This window comes from Myxine glutinosa, chromosome 6, assembly GCF_964187855.1.
Source record: "Myxine glutinosa chromosome 6, kmMyxGlut1.1, whole genome shotgun sequence".
Taxonomy (NCBI): Eukaryota; Metazoa; Chordata; class Myxini; order Myxiniformes; family Myxinidae; genus Myxine; species Myxine glutinosa.
Genome location: NC_136266.1, coordinates 131739933 through 131758418, shown reverse-complemented (window position 1 = coordinate 131758418; position 18486 = coordinate 131739933). Strand labels below are relative to the sequence as shown.

The window sequence follows — 18486 nt, the reverse complement described above, 5'->3', positions numbered from 1 at the left end:
TGGCGCGATTCCTCTGGCACGGCCTTCGACGGGACGTCCGCGATTGGACCAGCACCTGCACAGCCTGCCAACAGGCCAAGGTCCACCGACACACCCAGGCCCCGCTGGCACCTTTCCCCGTGCCCGAACGACGTTTCGACCACGTCAACGTGGATCTGGTGGGCCCCCTCCCCCCATCACCGGGGTTCACACACCTGCTCACCATGGTGGACAGGACCACCAGGTGGCCGGAGGCCGTTCCCCTCGTCTCCACCACCACCGCCGACGTGGCGCAGGCTTTCATCGCCACCTGGGTCGCCCGCTTCGGCGCACCGGCGGACATCTCGTCAGACTGCGGACCGCAGTTCACCTCCGAGCTGTGGGGCATGGTCGCCCGCAACCTGGGGGTCAAGCTCCACCGTACTACGGCCTACCACCCCCAAGCCAACGGGTTGTGCGAGCGATTCCACCGCTCCATGAAGGCCGCGCTCATGGCCGGCCTTCAAGACGGCGGTTGGGCCGACCGGCTGCCGTGGGTCCTTTTGGGCCTCCGCACGGCCCCCAAGGAGGACCTCCGGGCATCCACCGCCGAGCTTGTCTACGGCCAGGCGCTACGCCTCCCGGGCGAATTCGTGCCCGACGCTACCAGTCCCTGGTCCGCAGCTCACCAGCGCTCGGACCTCCAGGAGGCCGCCCGACGGTTTGCCCCCGTGCCAACATCCCACCACGGTGACCCCCAGTCCTACGTCCCCCCCTGCGCTTCGCACAGCGGAGTACGTTTTTGTGCGTCATGACGCACATCGGGGGCCACTCCGGCCGCCGTACGACGGGCCCTTCCGGGTCCTGCGACGGGACGACAAGTCGTTCGTCATCAACATCGGCGGCAGGTCGGACCGGATTGCGGTGGACCGCCTCAAGCCGGCGCACGTGGACATCGACCAACCGCCACGGTTGGCCCTTCCACCACGGCGAGGCCGCCCCCCATCCACGGTGCCCCCCACTCGACTGCCCACCACCACACCGGACCCCCCCCCCCCCACGACCCGCCAGGGGTCGCTTCGGCCGGGTCATCAGGACCCCCCTCAAATTGACCCTGCCGGTGCAAGTCGATTCTGGGGGGACGTGTATAGCGGCTACCGCTGGGTTTACACAATCGCCTTGCACCTACCAAGGACGCGGAGCGATCACCATGCCGGGCTCGTCCAGGACGCCCAGGCAGGCCCGCGCTCAACTTGCCGGGACGCCCGGGCATGCCCGGCCACGCCCGTTCTCGACTTGCCAGGCCGCGTCCGGGCCGCCCGGGCATGCCCGCCCTCGACTTGCCAGGCCGCGCCCAGGACGCCCGGCCACGCCCCCTCTCGCCTTTCCCGGGCAAACGCTCCGGGATAATGTGTGTATATATATTGCTGCCCGATAAACGGGCTTTTCAGAGTACCCGAGTTGTTTTGTGACAATAAAGAAACTCGGACGAATTCCAGCTTTTTGTCGCGTCCATTCTTCCGATTACGTGGGAGCACAGCTCCTTTAATACCATATGATGTGGATTCCTGAATACCTCAGGTTTGAAACAAGTGAATTATATTGTATTGGGAAATGATATAATGTACTGTAACAGTGCAGTCAGTTCGAACCAGTATACCTTATTTTAAATCACGAACACTTTTCCTAATTGACGAACTTAATACGATGAAAACATATATATGGGTCATTTAATCCTTGTGCTAACGGTTTATGAAAGTAGGTTAGCGTGCCAATGCGGTTGGTCTGACAATCATTAAAAGCTACCATGTGAAAGACAATAGCAGTTTGTGTGTTTGTAAGGAGATTAAAGACCCACAAAACGACTACATCATATGCAGCAACTTCTTGGTAACTGCCATGCCAACCCTGACCAGTCACTACCAACACCTGCCATCGCCAGGGCCTTTGACCACAACTGGATCACACGTTTTGGTGTTCCATGAACCATCAGTCCGGATCATGGTAGCCAGTTCGAATCAGCTCTTTTTCGTGAGCTGACTCAACTCTGTGTGTGAACCACCACTTACCATCCAGTAGTGAATGGTATGGTGGAGTGGTTCCACCACGAACTCAAGTCTACCCTAAAAGTGCATGACAACTCCACGCACTGGACGAATGTCATACCTATCGTCCTGCTTGGTACACGAGCTGCTCTAAAAGACGACCTTGGATGCTCCATGCAGAACTCACTAGCTCTGCATGGAGCATCCAAGGTCACTTCATCTTATGGCGCACTGCTTCAGTGCTTCGTCTCACAGGAGAATTATTCTCAGTGTCTGATGACACCTTTCCCAGGACACCACCAACTATGCCAACCAACTTCGTGGAGCCACGCAGTGCCTCCTGACAACACCAACATGTACGCTTTGTCACCCCCGGTTTTTGTATTCCCCAGGAATTTTCTACATGCACCCACGTATTTGTTACGAGAAAAAGTACTACCCCCATTCAAATTACTACCAACCCATAAAAAACTCAAAATAATGACGAGATTAATATTAAAACGCAGAAGGCAGCCTGAATGATAACAAAGAGTGGAGATGCAACTGCCGACCAGCGGGTGTTAACACCACAGTCGCTCTTACAGCACCTCAGGTTGCCGCGGACGGCATATCGGAAGGCACCAAGCCCGCATCTCCTGTTTTATATCTGCGATTTAGTGTAGCAGCATAGCAAACCTGTTGTGCATTTTGTGATACAAGCACCAAATTTGGCACAAATGTACATTAATATGTTGCGAACATTTTCAGATATTGGGCCACTTGAAATTCCGTAATTTTTTTTTTCAAATTTTTTCAAATTTCGTAATTTCAAATTTTTCGGGTGACACCGTCACAATTTCGGTCTTCGAGGCCGGCCGATATAGTGGGGCGGCTTAGCCCAAATATTCAAAAGAATTGTGCATTTTGTGATACAAGCACCAAATTTGGCACAAATGTACATTAATATGTTGCGAACATTGTGTGGTCAGCAATGAAGACGAGAGTCTGAATTACATGTATGCAAAAGACCTTGTGAACCAGTGAAGCAAATACACGGGTAAGCATGAATTAAATCTAGGGCATGATATAATTTCCATGATGTTTACCTCTACACTCAATGGTGGAAGGAGGTAATGTTTTGATCCCAGCTTGTCTGTATGTCTGTTTGTCTGTTAGTCCACAAAATTCCAGACAAAGCTTGTAGTAGTGGTAGTTGTAGTTGTAGTGGTAGTGGTGATAACAGAAATTGTTATATAGAACTGAACTTATATTATTATTATATGCAGAAAATAACTTCATTTCTATATGCCCTGCAGTGGACAGGTTAATTGGTTTATGCACTGAAGGGGTCACCCTGGTGTGCACTGCTGTGTTCTGCCTCACTGAGTTGTTCAGGTATGATGTACTCAGCACAAGCTTCCGGTCGGCCCGGAGGTGGGGGTGCGGGGCCTGTCACGGAACGTCAAAACAAACGGCCTGCCGGGGCCGCCCAAAAGTCGGGCGTGAGGGGCGCGACCACTAATGGAACGCCTCTCGCTTCCCAGATCGAGGGCCACGTGGTCAGGAGAACCTCGTCCCTTCCGGTCACACTTTGCCTATCGGCCGGCCTCGAAGACCGAAATTGTGACGGTGTCACCCGAAAAATTTGAAATTACGAAATTTGAAAAAAAAATTACGGAATTTCAAGTGGCCCAATATCTGAAAATGTTCGCAACATATTAATGTACATTTGTGCCAAATTTGGTGCTTGTATCACAAAATGCACAATTCTTTTGAATATTTGGGCTAAGCCGCCCCACTAATTATAATACAATTCAGAATAATGACGAGATTAATATTAAAACTCAGAAACCAGTCCGAATAATAATAATGAGTGGAGACGCAGCCTCGGTCCATCTGCTGTGAACAACACGACTGCTCCTACAGCACATCCGGTTGCCGCGGATATTGTGTTTGAATGCGCCAGGGCCGGCATCTCATGTTGTGCATCTTTGATTATTATTCCAGGTATGAATCGATTTCTCTCAAAATAGTGAATATTGAGGCACGATGTTGTTGAGTTTATTATCAATGTTGCAAGTAAATTCGCATAGTGCATTATTGGGTTGTTATTAGTTAAGGCCTACAAACTCGGGGAACAATGGGAGCATTTAGTCAAACCATCTCTGTCAATCCATCATACCAAATATGTTCTGGGGGGCAATGATGGCACAGTGATACCGTGATTTATTACGTTGTTTGGTTAGCGATGTTATTTGTTGAGATATTAGGATTAATGCAAGCATTCTGTGCATGATTAATTGAACGGTAAACAACACCACTGCTCTTACAGGACATCCTGTTGCCGCGAATATTGTATTTGAATGCGCCAGGCCGGCATCTCATGTTGTGCATGTTTGATTATTATTCCAGTAAAATAATTTGGAATTGGAATGGTGACTCTGCTCTGATCGATCTACCTCATCACCCTGCACCATCACACCTTGTTCCAGCAACCATATGACCGACGTAACAAGTTCTACAACACTCCGAGAAGACTTCATACCCAATATTAATGGTGGTCCTGATACAGTCTCCATAAATCGCTTGAAGCGAGCTTTTCTTGATGCTAGCCGACGAGCCGACCCTCCCATTGATCAACAGGTCGACACCTACGACAACAATAGCATTACCTCTGTATATGATTCATTCTGGGCATCATGTACACTTCTCAGCACGTTATTTATGAGAGTACATTTTACTTGTTGAAAATTTCTCTTTGCTGTGTCTTTTTTTTTACAGCATAGGCCAAAGGGCAAAGCCGTCTAGAACAGTGTTTGTCCGTCTGTATGTCCGTATGTATGCACGTATGTACGTATGTATGTATGTATGTATGTATGTATGTATGTCAGCGGTGATGTGATGTCATTACGGCGGTACAACGCCCAACTCCACACACCGCCATTTTGATTCCTATGCCGTTCAGGCCGGACATATCGTTGAACCTGTCATGTATCGCAATATACATGCTCTACCTTCACGTTTTTCAATCAGTGTGAAACAAACAAACACGTGAAGTAAAACACGTGAAAATAAGGATCTTTTATAACACGCGATTGCTATCGTGGCTGTGGTTGTTGTTGTTTGTGAGATTTTCTGGGTAGTTTTATATTTTTTTTTATTGCTTCGCAAAATATCACTACTGTATATATATATAATTTTGTACGCTCATTCCATGTCCTTCTAAACGGTTTCTACTGTCGTAGAATAATAAGCGTTTCCATTCAAACTGCTGTGTGAATAAACCATACAATGGCGCTTCTTCTTCTTCTTCTTCTTTAAATCGTAAAGAGGCTTTTAGAACTGGCAAATTCGTGATTAAACAAACGATTTTTACTGCGTAGATGTTTGGTTCCAGTGTTTACAGCGTTTGTCTCTCTGTATGTATGTATGTATGTATGTATGTCCGTCACATATTTTTCCTACATATTGGGTGAGCTTTAGGCTGGTTAAAAAAAAAAGCCTCTTTATCATCGCTGCCCACCCCATAAAAGTCGTCCGCCTCTAACATTTTTTTTTTAGCCGCGTCGCAAGACGCTGGTCATAGAGTGCCCTCTGCTGTTGTTGTTGTTGTTCTTCTTGTTCTTCTTGTTCTTGCAGAGAAGACAAAACCTCAAAGCTCCACCCATTCTGGGAACCATAGCTCCACCCATTGTGGGAGAGGCTTCATATAAACAAATATCCACCATTTTATTAACTCGCATAGCTTTGAGGCCTGTTTTGTAGGCCCGTGGTGTCTTCCTCTCTCACACAGTTTTATTTCAAATCAAATTCGATATATCATTTCATTTTTCACAGTCGCTAACATAGTTTTAGACTCGGTTGAAAAAAAACGGGAAGAAAATCCGATGGAAGTTGCCCTTTATAGAACGAAATGAATTCTCAAAGGCCTGTAACTTCAAGTCCATTGAGATATATTTTGTTTAAATCGCGGCATGGTCAGTCATACACCGCCCGAAATAACAGATGGGAAAATGCCGAGATATATTTAAAATTCGTCCATTTGATGACAATCGTCACGATGAAATATTTAATTTATACGTCGTCACAATAATGTGGAGAGAGGAGCATAGCTTCGTTCACGTGTCGCTACACACGAGAAATTGCCGAGATATATTTTTTTTTAATCGCGGCATGGTCAGTCATACACCGCCTGAAATAACAGACGGGAAAATGCCGAGATATATTAAAAATTCGTCGCCAGTCGCCACACACGGGAAATTGCCGAGATATATTTTCACTTTGCACAAAAATAACATCAAGTAATCGAATCAATAGGAATGTCCTGTGCCTATAACATCGACGTTATAGGCACAGCTGCATCTAGGCATTGTGTAACATCGACGCGGCTTTTGTTTTAATTTAAAAATTTTGTTCTTGTTTTTTTTTTGCTCGCGAAGTCAGTAAAATCCGTTCCCGCTCAGTGGAACAGGTTCGAATTTTGTATGTGCTCGCCTACTGTCTGAGCCAAGTTACATGTGCTCGAACTTCGCCGATCTGCAGGAGACCAATGAGGCAAAGTCTTCAATAATGTCTACGCCAAACCCAATCTCGCATGCAACGATGCGACAGAGAAGCCATACTACACGGCTGGCTATGAAGATGTGTGCTATTTGTGTGGCTGTGTTGAGGAGCTGAGTACCACAGATGAGTCATATCCTATATGCAGTACCTGCGGTAAGAGTCGTACTGCCGAGAAGAGGCCCACTCGGAAGTTCAAGAAGTAGTTGGTATTCTGAAGGAGAAGCCAAATATCATCGGCAAACGGGAGAGCCTTACGTGATAATTATTGCTGAGAATTCCTAGTCAAAAAGTAAACGAGCGCTACACTACATGTAGTAGGTGATGATAGATAGATGAATAAACGGCAACCAACACTCTACTCAACATGTATGAGTGCTATAATAGCAGTAGCTGCTGATATATAGATACATCTATGAGTGCTATAATAGCAGTAGCTGCTGATATATAGATACATCTATGAGTGCTATAATAGCAGTAGCTGCTGATAGATAGATACATGTATGAGTGCTATAATAGCAGTAGCTGCTGATATATAGATACATCTATGATGCTATAATAGCAGTAGCTGCTGATATATAGATACATGTATGAGTGCTATAATAGCAGTAGCTGCTGATATATAGATACATCTATGAGTGCTATAATAGCAGTAGCTGCTGATATATAGACACATCTATGAGTGCTATAATAGCAGTAGCTGCTGATAGATAGATACATCTATGAGTGCTATAATAGCAGTAGCTGCTGATATATAGACACATCTATGAGTGCTATAATAGCAGTAGCTGCTGATAGATAGATACATCTATGAGTGCTATAATAGCAGTAGATGCTGATAGATAGATACATCTATGAGTGCTATAATAGCAGTAGCTGCTGATAGATAGATACATCTATGAGTGCTATAATAGCAGTAGATGCTGATAGATAGATACATCTATGAGTGCTATAATAGCAGTAGCTGCTCATAGATAGATACATCTATGAGTGCTATAATAGCAGTAGCTGCTCATAGATAGATACATCTATGAGTGCTATAATAGCAGTAGCTGCTGATAGCTAGATACATCTATGAGTGCTATAATAGCAGTAGCTGCTGATAGATAGATACATCTATGAGTGCTATAATAGCAGTAGCTGCTGATATATAGATACATCTATGAGTGCTATAATAGCAGTAGCTGCTGATAGATAGATACATCTATGAGTGCTATAATAGCAGAAGCTGCTGATAGATAGATACATCTATGAGTGCTATAATAGCAGTAGCTGCTGATAGATAGATACAACTATGAGTGCTATAATAGCAGTAGCTGCTGATAGATAGATACATCTATGAGTGCTATAATAGCAGTAGCTGCTGATATATAGATACATCTATGAGTGCTATAATAGCAGTAGCTGCTGATAGATAGATACATCTATGAGTGCTATAATAGCAGAAGCTGCTGATAGATAGATACAACTATGAGTGCTATAATAGCAGTAGCTGCTGATAGATAGATACATCTATCAGTGCTATAATAGCAGTAGCTGCTGATAGATAGATACAACTATGAGTGCTATAATAGCAGTAGCTGCTGATAGATAGATACAACTATGAGTGCTATAATAGCAGTAGCTGCTCATAGATAGATACATCTATGAGTGCTATAATAGCAGTAGCTGCTGATAGATAGATACATCTATGAGTGCTATAATAGCAGTAGCTGCTGATAGATAGATACAACTATGAGTGCTATAATAGCAGTAGCTGCTCATAGATAGATACATCTATGAGTGCTATAATAGCAGTAGCTGCTGATAGATAGATACATCTATGAGTGCTATAATAGCAGTAGCTGCTGATAGATAGATACATCTATGAGTGCTATAATAGCAGTAGCTGCTGATATATAGATACATCTATGAGTGCTATAATAGCAGTAGCTACTGATAGATAGATTCATCTATGAGTGCTATAATAGCAGTAGCTGCTCATAGATAGATACATCGATGAGTGCTATAATAGCAGGAGCTGCTGATAGATAGATACATCTATGAGTGCTATAATAGCAGTAGCTGCTGATAGATAGATACGTCTATGAGTGCTATAATAGCAGTAGCTGCTGATAGATAGATACATCTATGAGTGCTATAATAGCAGTAGCTGCTGATAGATAGATACATCTATGAGTGCTATAATAGCAGTAGCTGCTGATAGATAGATACATCTATGAGTGCGATAATAGCAGTAGCTGCTGATAGATAGATACATCTATGAGTGCTATAATAGCAGTAGCTGCGGATATATAGATACATCTATGAGTGCTGTAATAGCAGTAGCTGTGGATATATAGATACATCTATGAGAGCTATAATAGCAGTAGCTGCGGATATATAGATACATCTATGAGTGCTATATTAGCAGTAGCTGCGGATATATAGATACATCTATGAGTGCTATAATAGCAGTAGCTGCGGATATATAGATACATCTATGAGTGCTGTAATAGCAGTAGCTGTGGATATATAGATACATCTATGAGTGCTATAATAGCAGTAGCTGTGGATATATAGATACATCTATGAGAGCTATAATAGCAGTAGCTGTGGATAGATAGATACATCTATGAGTGCGATAATAGCAGTAGCTGCTGATAGATAGATACATCTATGAGTGCTATAATAGCAGTAGCTGCGGATATATAGATACATCTATGAGTGCTGTAATAGCAGTAGCTGCTGATAGATAGATACATCTATGAGTGCTATAATAGCAGTAGCTGCTGATAGATAGATACATCTATGAGTGCTATAATAGCAGTAGCTGCTCATAGATAGATACATCTATGAGTGCTATAATAGCAGGAGCTGCTGATAGATAGATACATCTCTGAGTGCTGTAATAGCAGTAGCTGCTGATAGATAGATACATCTATGAGTGCTATAATAGCAGTAGCTACTGATAGATAGATACATCTATGAGTGCTGTCATAGCAGTAGCTGCTGATAGATAGATACATCTATGAGTGCTGTAATAGCAGTAGCTACTGATAGATAGATACATCTATGAGTGCTATAATAGCAGTAGCTACTGATAGATAGATACATCTATGAGTGCTGTAATAGCAGTAGCTGCTGATAGATAGATACATCTATGAGTGCTGTAATAGCAGTAGCTACTGATAGATAGATACATCTATGAGTGCTGTAATAGCAGTAGCTGCTGATAGATAGATACATCTATGAGTGCTGTAATAGCAGTAGCTGCTGATAGATAGATACATCTATGAGTGCTGTAATAGCAGTAGCTGCTGATAGATAGATACATCTATGAGTGCTGTATTAGCAGTAGCTACTGATAGATAGGTACATCTATGAGTGCTGTATTAGCAGTAGCTACTGATAGATAGGTACATCTATGAGTGCTGTAATAGCAGTAGCTGCTGATAGATAGATACATCTATGAGTGCTATAATAGCAGTAGCTGCTGATAGATAGATACATCTATGAGTGCTATAATAGCAGTAGCTGCTGATAGATAGATACATCTATGAGTGCTATAATAGCAGTAGCTGCTGATAGATAGATACATCTATGAGTGCTATAATAGCAGTAGCTACTGATAGATAGATACATCTATGAGTGCTATAATAGCAGTAGCTGCTCATAGATAGATACATCTATGAGTGCTATAATAGCAGTAGCTACTGATAGATAGGTACATCTATGAGTGCTGTAATAGCAGTAGCTACTGATAGATAGATACATCTATGAGTGCTGTAATAGCAGTAGCTGCTCATAGATAGATACATCTATGAGTGCTGTAATAGCAGTAGCTGCTGATAGATAGATACATCTATGAGTGCTGTAATAGCAGTAGCTGCTGATAGATAGATACATCTATGAGTGCTGTAATAGCAGTAGCTGCTGATAGATAGATACATCTATGAGTGCTATAATAGCAGTAGCTACTGATAGATAGATACATCTATGAGTGCTGTAATAGCAGTAGCTACTGATAGATAGATACATCTATGAGTGCTGTAATAGCAGTAGCTACTGATAGATAGATACATCTATGAGTGCTGTAATAGCAGTAGCTACTGATAGATAGATACATCTATGAGTGCTATAATAGCAGTAGCTACTGATAGATAGATACATCTATGAGTGCTGTAATAGCAGTAGCTACTGATAGATAGGTACATCTATGAGTGCTGTAATAGCAGTAGCTGCTGATAGATAGATACATCTATGAGTGCTATAATAGCAGTAGCTGCTCATAGATAGATACATCTATGAGTGCTATAATAGCAGTAGCTACTGATAGATAGGTACATCTATGAGTGCTGTAATAGCAGTAGCTACTGATAGATAGATACATCTATGAGTGCTGTAATAGCAGTAGCTGCTCATCGATAGATACATCTATGAGTGCCATAATAGCAGTAGCTGCTCATAGATAGATACATCTATGAGTGCTATAATAGCAGTAGCTACTGATAGATAGGTACATCTATGAGTGCTGTAATAGCAGTAGCTACTGATAGGTAGATACATCTATGAGTACTGTAATAGCAGTAGCTGCTCATAGATAGATACATCATCCTCCCTTTTTAGGGTGGCATAGTTCCGAACCCGAAGGATCGGTAACCGCCACAATTTCGGTCTTCGAGGCCGGCCGATAGGCAAAGTGTGACCAGAAGGGACGAGGTTCTCCTGACCACGTGGCCCTCGACTTGGTGGGGTTTGTCCGCACAATGTGGGCGCTTTCAGGATGAACTTTAGCCGGGGAGCGTTTGGGCGCCCCGGTCTGATACTGCCGCCCATGCGCAGAACAACTTGTGAGTGCACGTGGGTCCCGGCGGTCCCACTGGCCTAGCGCTACCATGTTTAGACAGCGAAATCCGTCCCCGGGCACCGGCACCTACTCCCGGAAGTTGACAGAATAGCGGCGCCAGCCACGGTAGGACACCCGCGGAGCCCCGGCGGACCAGGGACGCGCGAGCCTACGCGTTAGCGTGCTACGGCGGAATCAACGACTACGGCCGGGCCGATACTCGGCCCGGTCGCACCAGAAATGAACTGGTTTGGCAGTTGCGTTGGTTTGGCGCATGCATTGTTTTGTCCTATGTGTTGGTTTGGTGCAGGTGTTGGTTTGGCGGATGTGTTGGTTTGGCAGCTGTATTGGTGTGGCGTAGGTGTTGGTTTGACAGTTGTGTTGGTTCGGCGCATGTGTTGCTTTTGTGGATGTGTTGGTTTGGCACATGTGTTTGTTTGGCGGATGTGTTCGTCTGGCGGATGTGCTGGTTTGGCGCATGTGTTGGTTTGGCAGATGTGTTCGTTTGGCGGATGTGCTGGTTTGGCGCATGTGTTGGTTTGGCCAATGCATTGGTTTGGAGCAGGTGTTGGTTTGGCGGATGTGTTGGTTTGGTGCATGTTTTGGTTTGGCCGATGTATTGGTGTGGCGGAGGTGTTGGTTTGGCAGTTGTGTTGGTTCGGCGCATGTGTTGGTTTGGTGCTTAAGTTGGTTTGCCGTATGTGTTGGTTTGGCGGATGCGTTGCTTTGGCGCATGCATTGGTTTGGCAGAGCTGTTGGTTTGGCAGTTGTGTTGGTTCGGCACATGTGTTGGTTTAGTGGATGTTTTGGTTTGGCCGGTGCGTTGGTTTGGCAGTTGTGTTGGTTTGGCGAATGTGTTTGTTTGGCGCATGTGTTGGTTTGGCAGTAGTGTTGGTTTGGCGCATGTGTTGGTTTGGCGGATGTGTTCGTTTGGTGGATGTGTTGATTTGGCACATGCATTGGTTTGACGAATGCATTGGTTTTGGCGAATGCATTGGTTTAGTGCATGTGGTGGTTTGGCGTATGTGTTGGTTTCGCAGATTTTTTGGTTTGGCGGATGTGTTGACTTGGTGACTGTGTTGGTTTGGCGCATGCATTGGTTTGGCGCATGCATTGGTTTGGCGCATGCGTTGGTTTGGCGGATGTGTTGGTGTGGTGGAGGTATTGGTTTGACAGTTGTTTTGGTTCGGCGCATGTGTTGCTTTAGTGGATGTGTTGATTTGGCGCGTGCTTTGGTTTGGCGCCTGTATCGCTTTGACGCATGTGTTGGTTTGGCGCAAATATTGGTTCGGCGCATGTGTTGCTTTGGCGGATGTGTTTCTTTGGCGCATGCCTTCGATTGGCGGATGTATTGGTGTGGCGGAGGTGTTGGTTTGGCAGTTGTGTTGGTTCGGCGCATGTGTTGTTTTGGCGGATGTGTTGGTTCGGCAGCTGTAGCGCTTTGGCGGATGTGTTGCTTTGACGCATGTGTTGGTTTGGTGCATGTGTTGGTTCGCCGCATGTGTTGGTTTTGCAGATGCATTGCTTTGGCGCATGCTTGGTTTGGCGGATGTATTGGTGCGGCAGAGGTGTTGGTTTGGCAGTTGTGTTGGTTCAGCGCATGTGTTAGTTTGGCAGTTGCGTTGGTTTGGCGCATGCATTGTTTTGTCCTATGTGTTGGTTTGGTGCAGGTGTTGCTTTGGCGGATGTGTTGGTTTGGCAGATGTATTGATGTGGCGGAGGTGTTGGTTTGGCGCATGTGTTGCCATGGTGGATGTGTTGGTTTGGCGGATGCATTGGTTTAGGGAATGTGTTAGTTTGGTGCATGTGTTGGATTGGCGGATGTGTTGGTTTGGCGCATGCATTGGTTTGGAGCAGGTTTTTTTTTGGTGGATGTGTTGGTTTGGTGGATGCATTGGTTTGGCGGATACGTTTGTTTGATGGTTGTGTTTGTTTGGCGTATGTGTTGGTTTGGCGCAGGTGTTGGTTTGGCGATTGTGTTGGTTTGGCGCACATGTTGCTTTGTCGGATGTGTTGGTTTGACACATATGTTGGTTTGGCGCATGTGTTGGTTTGGCGGATGTGTTGGTTTTTCAGATATGTTGATTTGTCGGATGTGTTCGTTCGGCGGATGTGTTGATTTGGCAGATATGTTGGTTTGGCACATGTGTTGGTTTGGCGTGTGCATTGGTTTAGCGCATGTGTTCGTTTGGCGCATGTGTTGGATTGGCAGTTGCGTTGGTTTGGCGCATGCATTGTTTTGTCCTATGTGTTGGTTTGGCGGATGTGTTGGTTTGGCAGCTGTATTGGTGTGGCGGAGGTATTGGTTTGACAGTTGTGTTGGTTCGGCGCATGTGTTGCTTTTGTGGATGTGTTGGTTTGGCACATGTGTTTGTTTGGCGGATGTGTTCGTTTGGCGGATGTGCTCGTTTGGCGCATGTGTTGGTTTGGCACATGTATTGGTTTGGCGGATGTGTTGACTTGGTGACTGTGTTGGTTTGGCGCATGTATTGGTTTGGCGGATGTGTTGTTTTGGCGGATGTGTTGTTTTGGCGGATGTGCTGGTTTGGTGGATGTGCTGGTTTGGCGCATGTGTTGGTTTGGCAGATGTGTTCGTTTGGCGGATGTGCTGGTTTGGTGCATGTGTTGGTTTGGCCAATGCATTGGTTTGGAGCAGGTGTTGGTTTGGCGGATGTGTTGGTTTGTCGGATATGTTGGTTTGGTGCATGTTTTGGTTTGCCGCATGTGTGGGTTTGGGGGATGTGTTGGTTTGGCGGATGTGTTGATTTGGCGCATGTGTTGGTTTGGTGCTTACGTTGGTTTGCCGTATGTGTTGGTTTGGCAGATGCGTTGCTTGGCGCACGCCTTGGTTTGGCCGATGTATTGGTGTGGCGGAGGTGTTGGTTTGGCAGTTGTGTTGGTTCGGCGCATGTGTTGCTTTGGTGGATGTGTTAGTTTGGCGGGTGCGTTGGTTTGGCGCATGCATTGGTTTGGCGCATGCATTGGTTTGGCGGAGCTGTTGGTTTGGCAGTTGTGTTGGTTCGGCACATGTGTTGGTTTAGTGGATGTTTTGGTTTGGCCGGTGCGTTGGTTTGGCAGTTGTGTTGGTTTGGCGAATGTGTTTGTTTGGCGCATGTGTTGGTTTGGCAGAAGTGTTGGTTTGGCGCATGTGTTGGTTTGGCGGATGTGTTAGTTTGGCGGATGTGTTGATTTGGCACATGCATTGGTTTGACGAATGCATTGGTTTTGGTGAATGCATTGGTTTAGTGCATGTGGTGGTTTGGCGTACGTGTTGGTTTCGCAGATTTTTTGGTTTGGCGGATGTGTTGACTTGGTGACTGTGTTGGTTTGGCGCATGCATTGGTTTGGCGCATGCGTTGGTTTGGCGGATGTGTTGGTGTGGTGGAGGTATTGGTTTGACAGTTGTTGTGGTTCGGCGCATGTGTTGCTTTGGTGGATGTGTTGATTTGGCGCATGCTTTGGTTTGGCGCCTGTATCGCTTTGACGCATGTGTTGGTTTGGCGCAAATATTGGTTCGGCGCATGTGTTGCTTTGGCGGATGTGTTTCTTTGGCGCATGCCTTCGATTGGCGGATGTATTGGTGTGGCGGAGGTGTTGGTTTGGCAGTTGTGTTGGTTCGGCGCATGTGTTGTTTTGGTGGATGTGTTGGTTCGGCAGCTGTATCGCTTTGGCGGATGTGTTGGTTTGGTGCATGTGTTGGTTCGCCGCATGTGTTGGTTTTGCAGATGCGTTGCTTTGGCGCATGCTTGGTTTGGCGGATGTATTCGTGTGGCGGAGGTGTTGGTTTGGCAGTTGTGTTGGTTCGGCGCATGTGTTAGTTTGGCAGTTGCGTTGGTTTGGCGCATGCATTGTTTTGTCCTATGTGTTGGTTTGGTGCAGGTGTTGGTTTGGCGGATGTGTTGGTTTGGCAGATGTATTGATGTGGCGGAGGTGTTGGTTTGACAATTGTGTTGGTTTGGCGCATGTGTTGCTTTGGTGGATGTGTTGTTTTGGCGGATGCATTGGTTTAGGGAATGTGTTAGTTTGGTGCATGTGTTGGATTGGCGGATGTGTTGGTTTGGCGCATGCATTGGTTTGGAGCAGGTTTTTTATGGTGGATGTGTTGGTTTGGTGGATGCATTGGTTTGGCGGATGCGTTTGTTTGATGGTTGTGTTGGTTTGGCATATGTGTTGGTTTGGCGCACGTGTTGGTTTGGCGATTGTGTTGGTTTGGCGCACATGATGCTTTGTCGGATGTGTTGGTTTGGCACATATGTTGGTTTGGCGCATGTGTTGGTTTGCCGGATGTGTTGGTTTGTCAGATATATTGATTTGTCGGATGTGTTTGTTCGGTGGATGTGTTGATTTGGCAGATATGTTGGTTTGGCACATGTGTTGGTTTGGCGTGTGCATTGGTTTCGCGCATGTGTTCGGTTGGCGCATGTGTTGGATTGGCGGATGTGTTGGTTTGGCACATGCATTGGTTTGGAGTAGGTGTTTGTTTGACGGTTGTGTTGGTGTTTGTTTGGTGGATGTGTTGGTTTAGCGGATGTGTTGGTTTGGCGGATGTGTTGGTTTGGCGAATGTGTTGGTTTGGCGGATGTGTTGGCTTGGCGGATGTGTTGGTTTGGTGGATGTGTTGGTTTGGTGGATGTTTTGGTTTGGCGGTTGTGTTTGTTTGGCGCATGCGTTGATTTGGCGCCTGCTTTGGTTTGTTGCATTCGTTGCTTTGGTGGATGTGTTAGGTTGGTGCACATGTTGCTTTGTCGGATGTGTTGGTTTGGCGGATGTGTTGGTTTGGCAGATATGTTGCTCTGTCGGATGTGTTGGTTTGGCGGATGCATTGGTTTAGCGCATGTGTTAGTTTGGCGCATGTGTTGGATTGGCGCATGTGTTGGATTGGCGGATGTGTTGGTTTGGCGCATGCATTGGTTTGGAGCAGGTGTTTGTTTGACGGTTGTGTTGGTTTGGCGTATGTGTTTGTTTGGTGGATGTGTTGGTTTGGTGGATGCGTTTGTTTGACAGTTGTGTTGGTTTGGCGTATGTGTTGGTTTGGCGCAGGTGTTGGTTTGGAGATTGTGTTGGTTTGGCGCACATGTTGCTTTGTCAGATGTGTTGGTTTGGCGGGTGTGTTGGTTTCACAGATATTTTGGTTTGGCGCATGTGTTGGTTTCGCAGATATGTTGCTTTGTCGGATGTGTTGGTTTGAGGGATGTGTTGGTTTGGCAGATATGTTGGTTTGGCGCATGTGTTGGTTTGGCGGATGCATTGGTTTAGCGCATGTGTTGGTTTGGAGCAGGTGTTTGTTTGACGGTTGTGTTGGTTTGGCGTATGTGTTGGTTTGGCGGATGTGTTGGTTTGGTGGATGTGTTGGTTTGGCGGATGTGTTGGTTTGGCGGATGTGTTGGTTTGGCGGATGTGTTGGTTTGGCGGATGTGTTGGTTTGGCGGATGTGTTGGTCTGGCGGATGTGTTGGTTTGGCGGATGTGTTGGTTTGGTGGATGTGTTGGTTTGGCGGATGCATTGGTTTGGTGCATGTGTTGGTTTGGCGGATGTGTTGGTTTGGCGGATGTGTTGGTTTGGCGGATGTGTTGGTTGGTGGATGTGTTGGTTTGGCGGATGTGTTGGTTTGGCGGATGCATTGGTTTGGTGCATGTGTTGGTTTGGCGCATGTGTTGGTTTGGCGGATGTGTTGGTTTCACAGATTTTTGGTTTGGTAGATGTATCACTTTGGCGGATGTGTTGACATGGTGGATGTGTTGGTTTGGCGGATGTGTTGGTTTGGCGGATGTGTTGGTTTGGCGGATGTGTTGGTTTGCCAGATGTGTTGGTTTGTGTTTTGTGGTTTGTGTTTTCTGGCGTTTCGCCATTTTTTCACGGAATTATGCCCTTTTTGGGCTTCTTGGACTTTCCCCCTTTCCCTTTAACATATTTAACTGAAACTTGGTGCATTGCTTTATTTTGATCAGGTGCAGAAACTGCACCTTATTCTGTAGCTTTGCATACCTAAACGGATTTGGCCTACTGTATACGGCTCACAAATCACAACATCCCAATGAATATTGGGATCAGTAGGGGAGAGCATTTATTGGACCATCCATTGGTACCATTGCAAAGCACTTCTCCCTCTTGTTTATCTTGTAACTCTCATGATAAACGGGTATATCTTGCATGAAGTTAAAATCATTCAAAGTGACCAGTTATTAATTTTTTGATATGACATGACTCAGCTCAAGTCCTGAGAACACATCAGCAAAATAGTTGAATGTGAGTTCTTCATGAACAATCTAGTGCTTTGAAAGGATCATGGATGTTCCTTGCTTTATATGTCTTGAAGGTGATACATAACACGTGGCCAACAATCCTCGCCCTATCTCTTTTCTGTGGCAAATGAGTGGTGCTACGTTCGCAAATCCTATGTGGTGGGACATTTTCCATGCTGGCATTTTGCACTTCGGTTTCTACATTGTGCATCCGCTTTTATCCTTATATATGCCAATTTAGCATTCTAGTTTCAATTCCAATCTACGGATATGGGAATATCAATTGCAAAAATAGTTTGGAGGCAGAGGAAGGAAGAGTGAACACACAAAGAAGAGCAAAAATCATGACACTTACTTGCTTTAAGCCACGGTTAAACAGTTTCCACTGGAGTATTCTTCTCCGTTTGAGTTCCGCTTGGTTATATCTAACTTCCTTCCTATGGCTGCCTTCACAGTGGAGCTGGGAGTGCAGTCTGGACACGCAGAGGGTCGAGGAATTAAAAAGAGCTGGTCGTTATGGCCTGTGCTCTGCTGTTTACACTACACGCTCTAAATGCACGACAGTCAGGGTTTCCTGTAAACCCTCCCCACATCCTCCTCCCCTTCCTCCAGCTGCCCTCCCCACCAGGCACCAACTCTCCTTGTCCCTCATGTTCCTTTCCATCACCTATCAACCCACACCAAAAAACCTCTCCAAACTGGCATCGTTGCATCATAATCAGCATTGATTACAATTTCATTTATATATCTTTTCATTATATCTTCTGGGCGTTTGTAAAGTACAGTTACTTTTCAATTATTTCATCGCTTACAGTGGCCAAAATGGCAATCTACTCTTTCACTCTAATGGTGCCACATCTGTTTTGTTAGACAC

At 45.6% G+C, this 18486-nt stretch overlaps 1 protein-coding gene across 7 annotated transcripts in view; it reads right to left on the bottom strand.

The window, feature by feature from the left end:
* LOC137430304 (contactin-associated protein-like 2) overlaps positions 1 to 18222 on the bottom strand; it is a 131557-nt gene extending 113335 nt beyond the window's left edge. For 2 of the 7 annotated variants that reach the window (XM_078780546.1, XM_068121083.2), the window contains exon 1: positions 17968 to 18163. Coding sequence is in view for 2 of the 7 variants with exons in the window: in XM_078780548.1 (XP_078636674.1) it covers positions 4528 to 4615 (88 nt within the window). In the remaining 5 variants the exon portion in view is untranslated. Of the gene's footprint in view, positions 1 to 4527; positions 4634 to 6693; positions 6757 to 17967 lie in introns of all 7 variants that reach the window. The other 5 variants (XM_078780548.1, XM_078780549.1, XM_078780547.1 and 2 more) reach the window with 5 other exon arrangements.
* Positions 18223 to 18486: the final 264 nt, after the last annotated feature.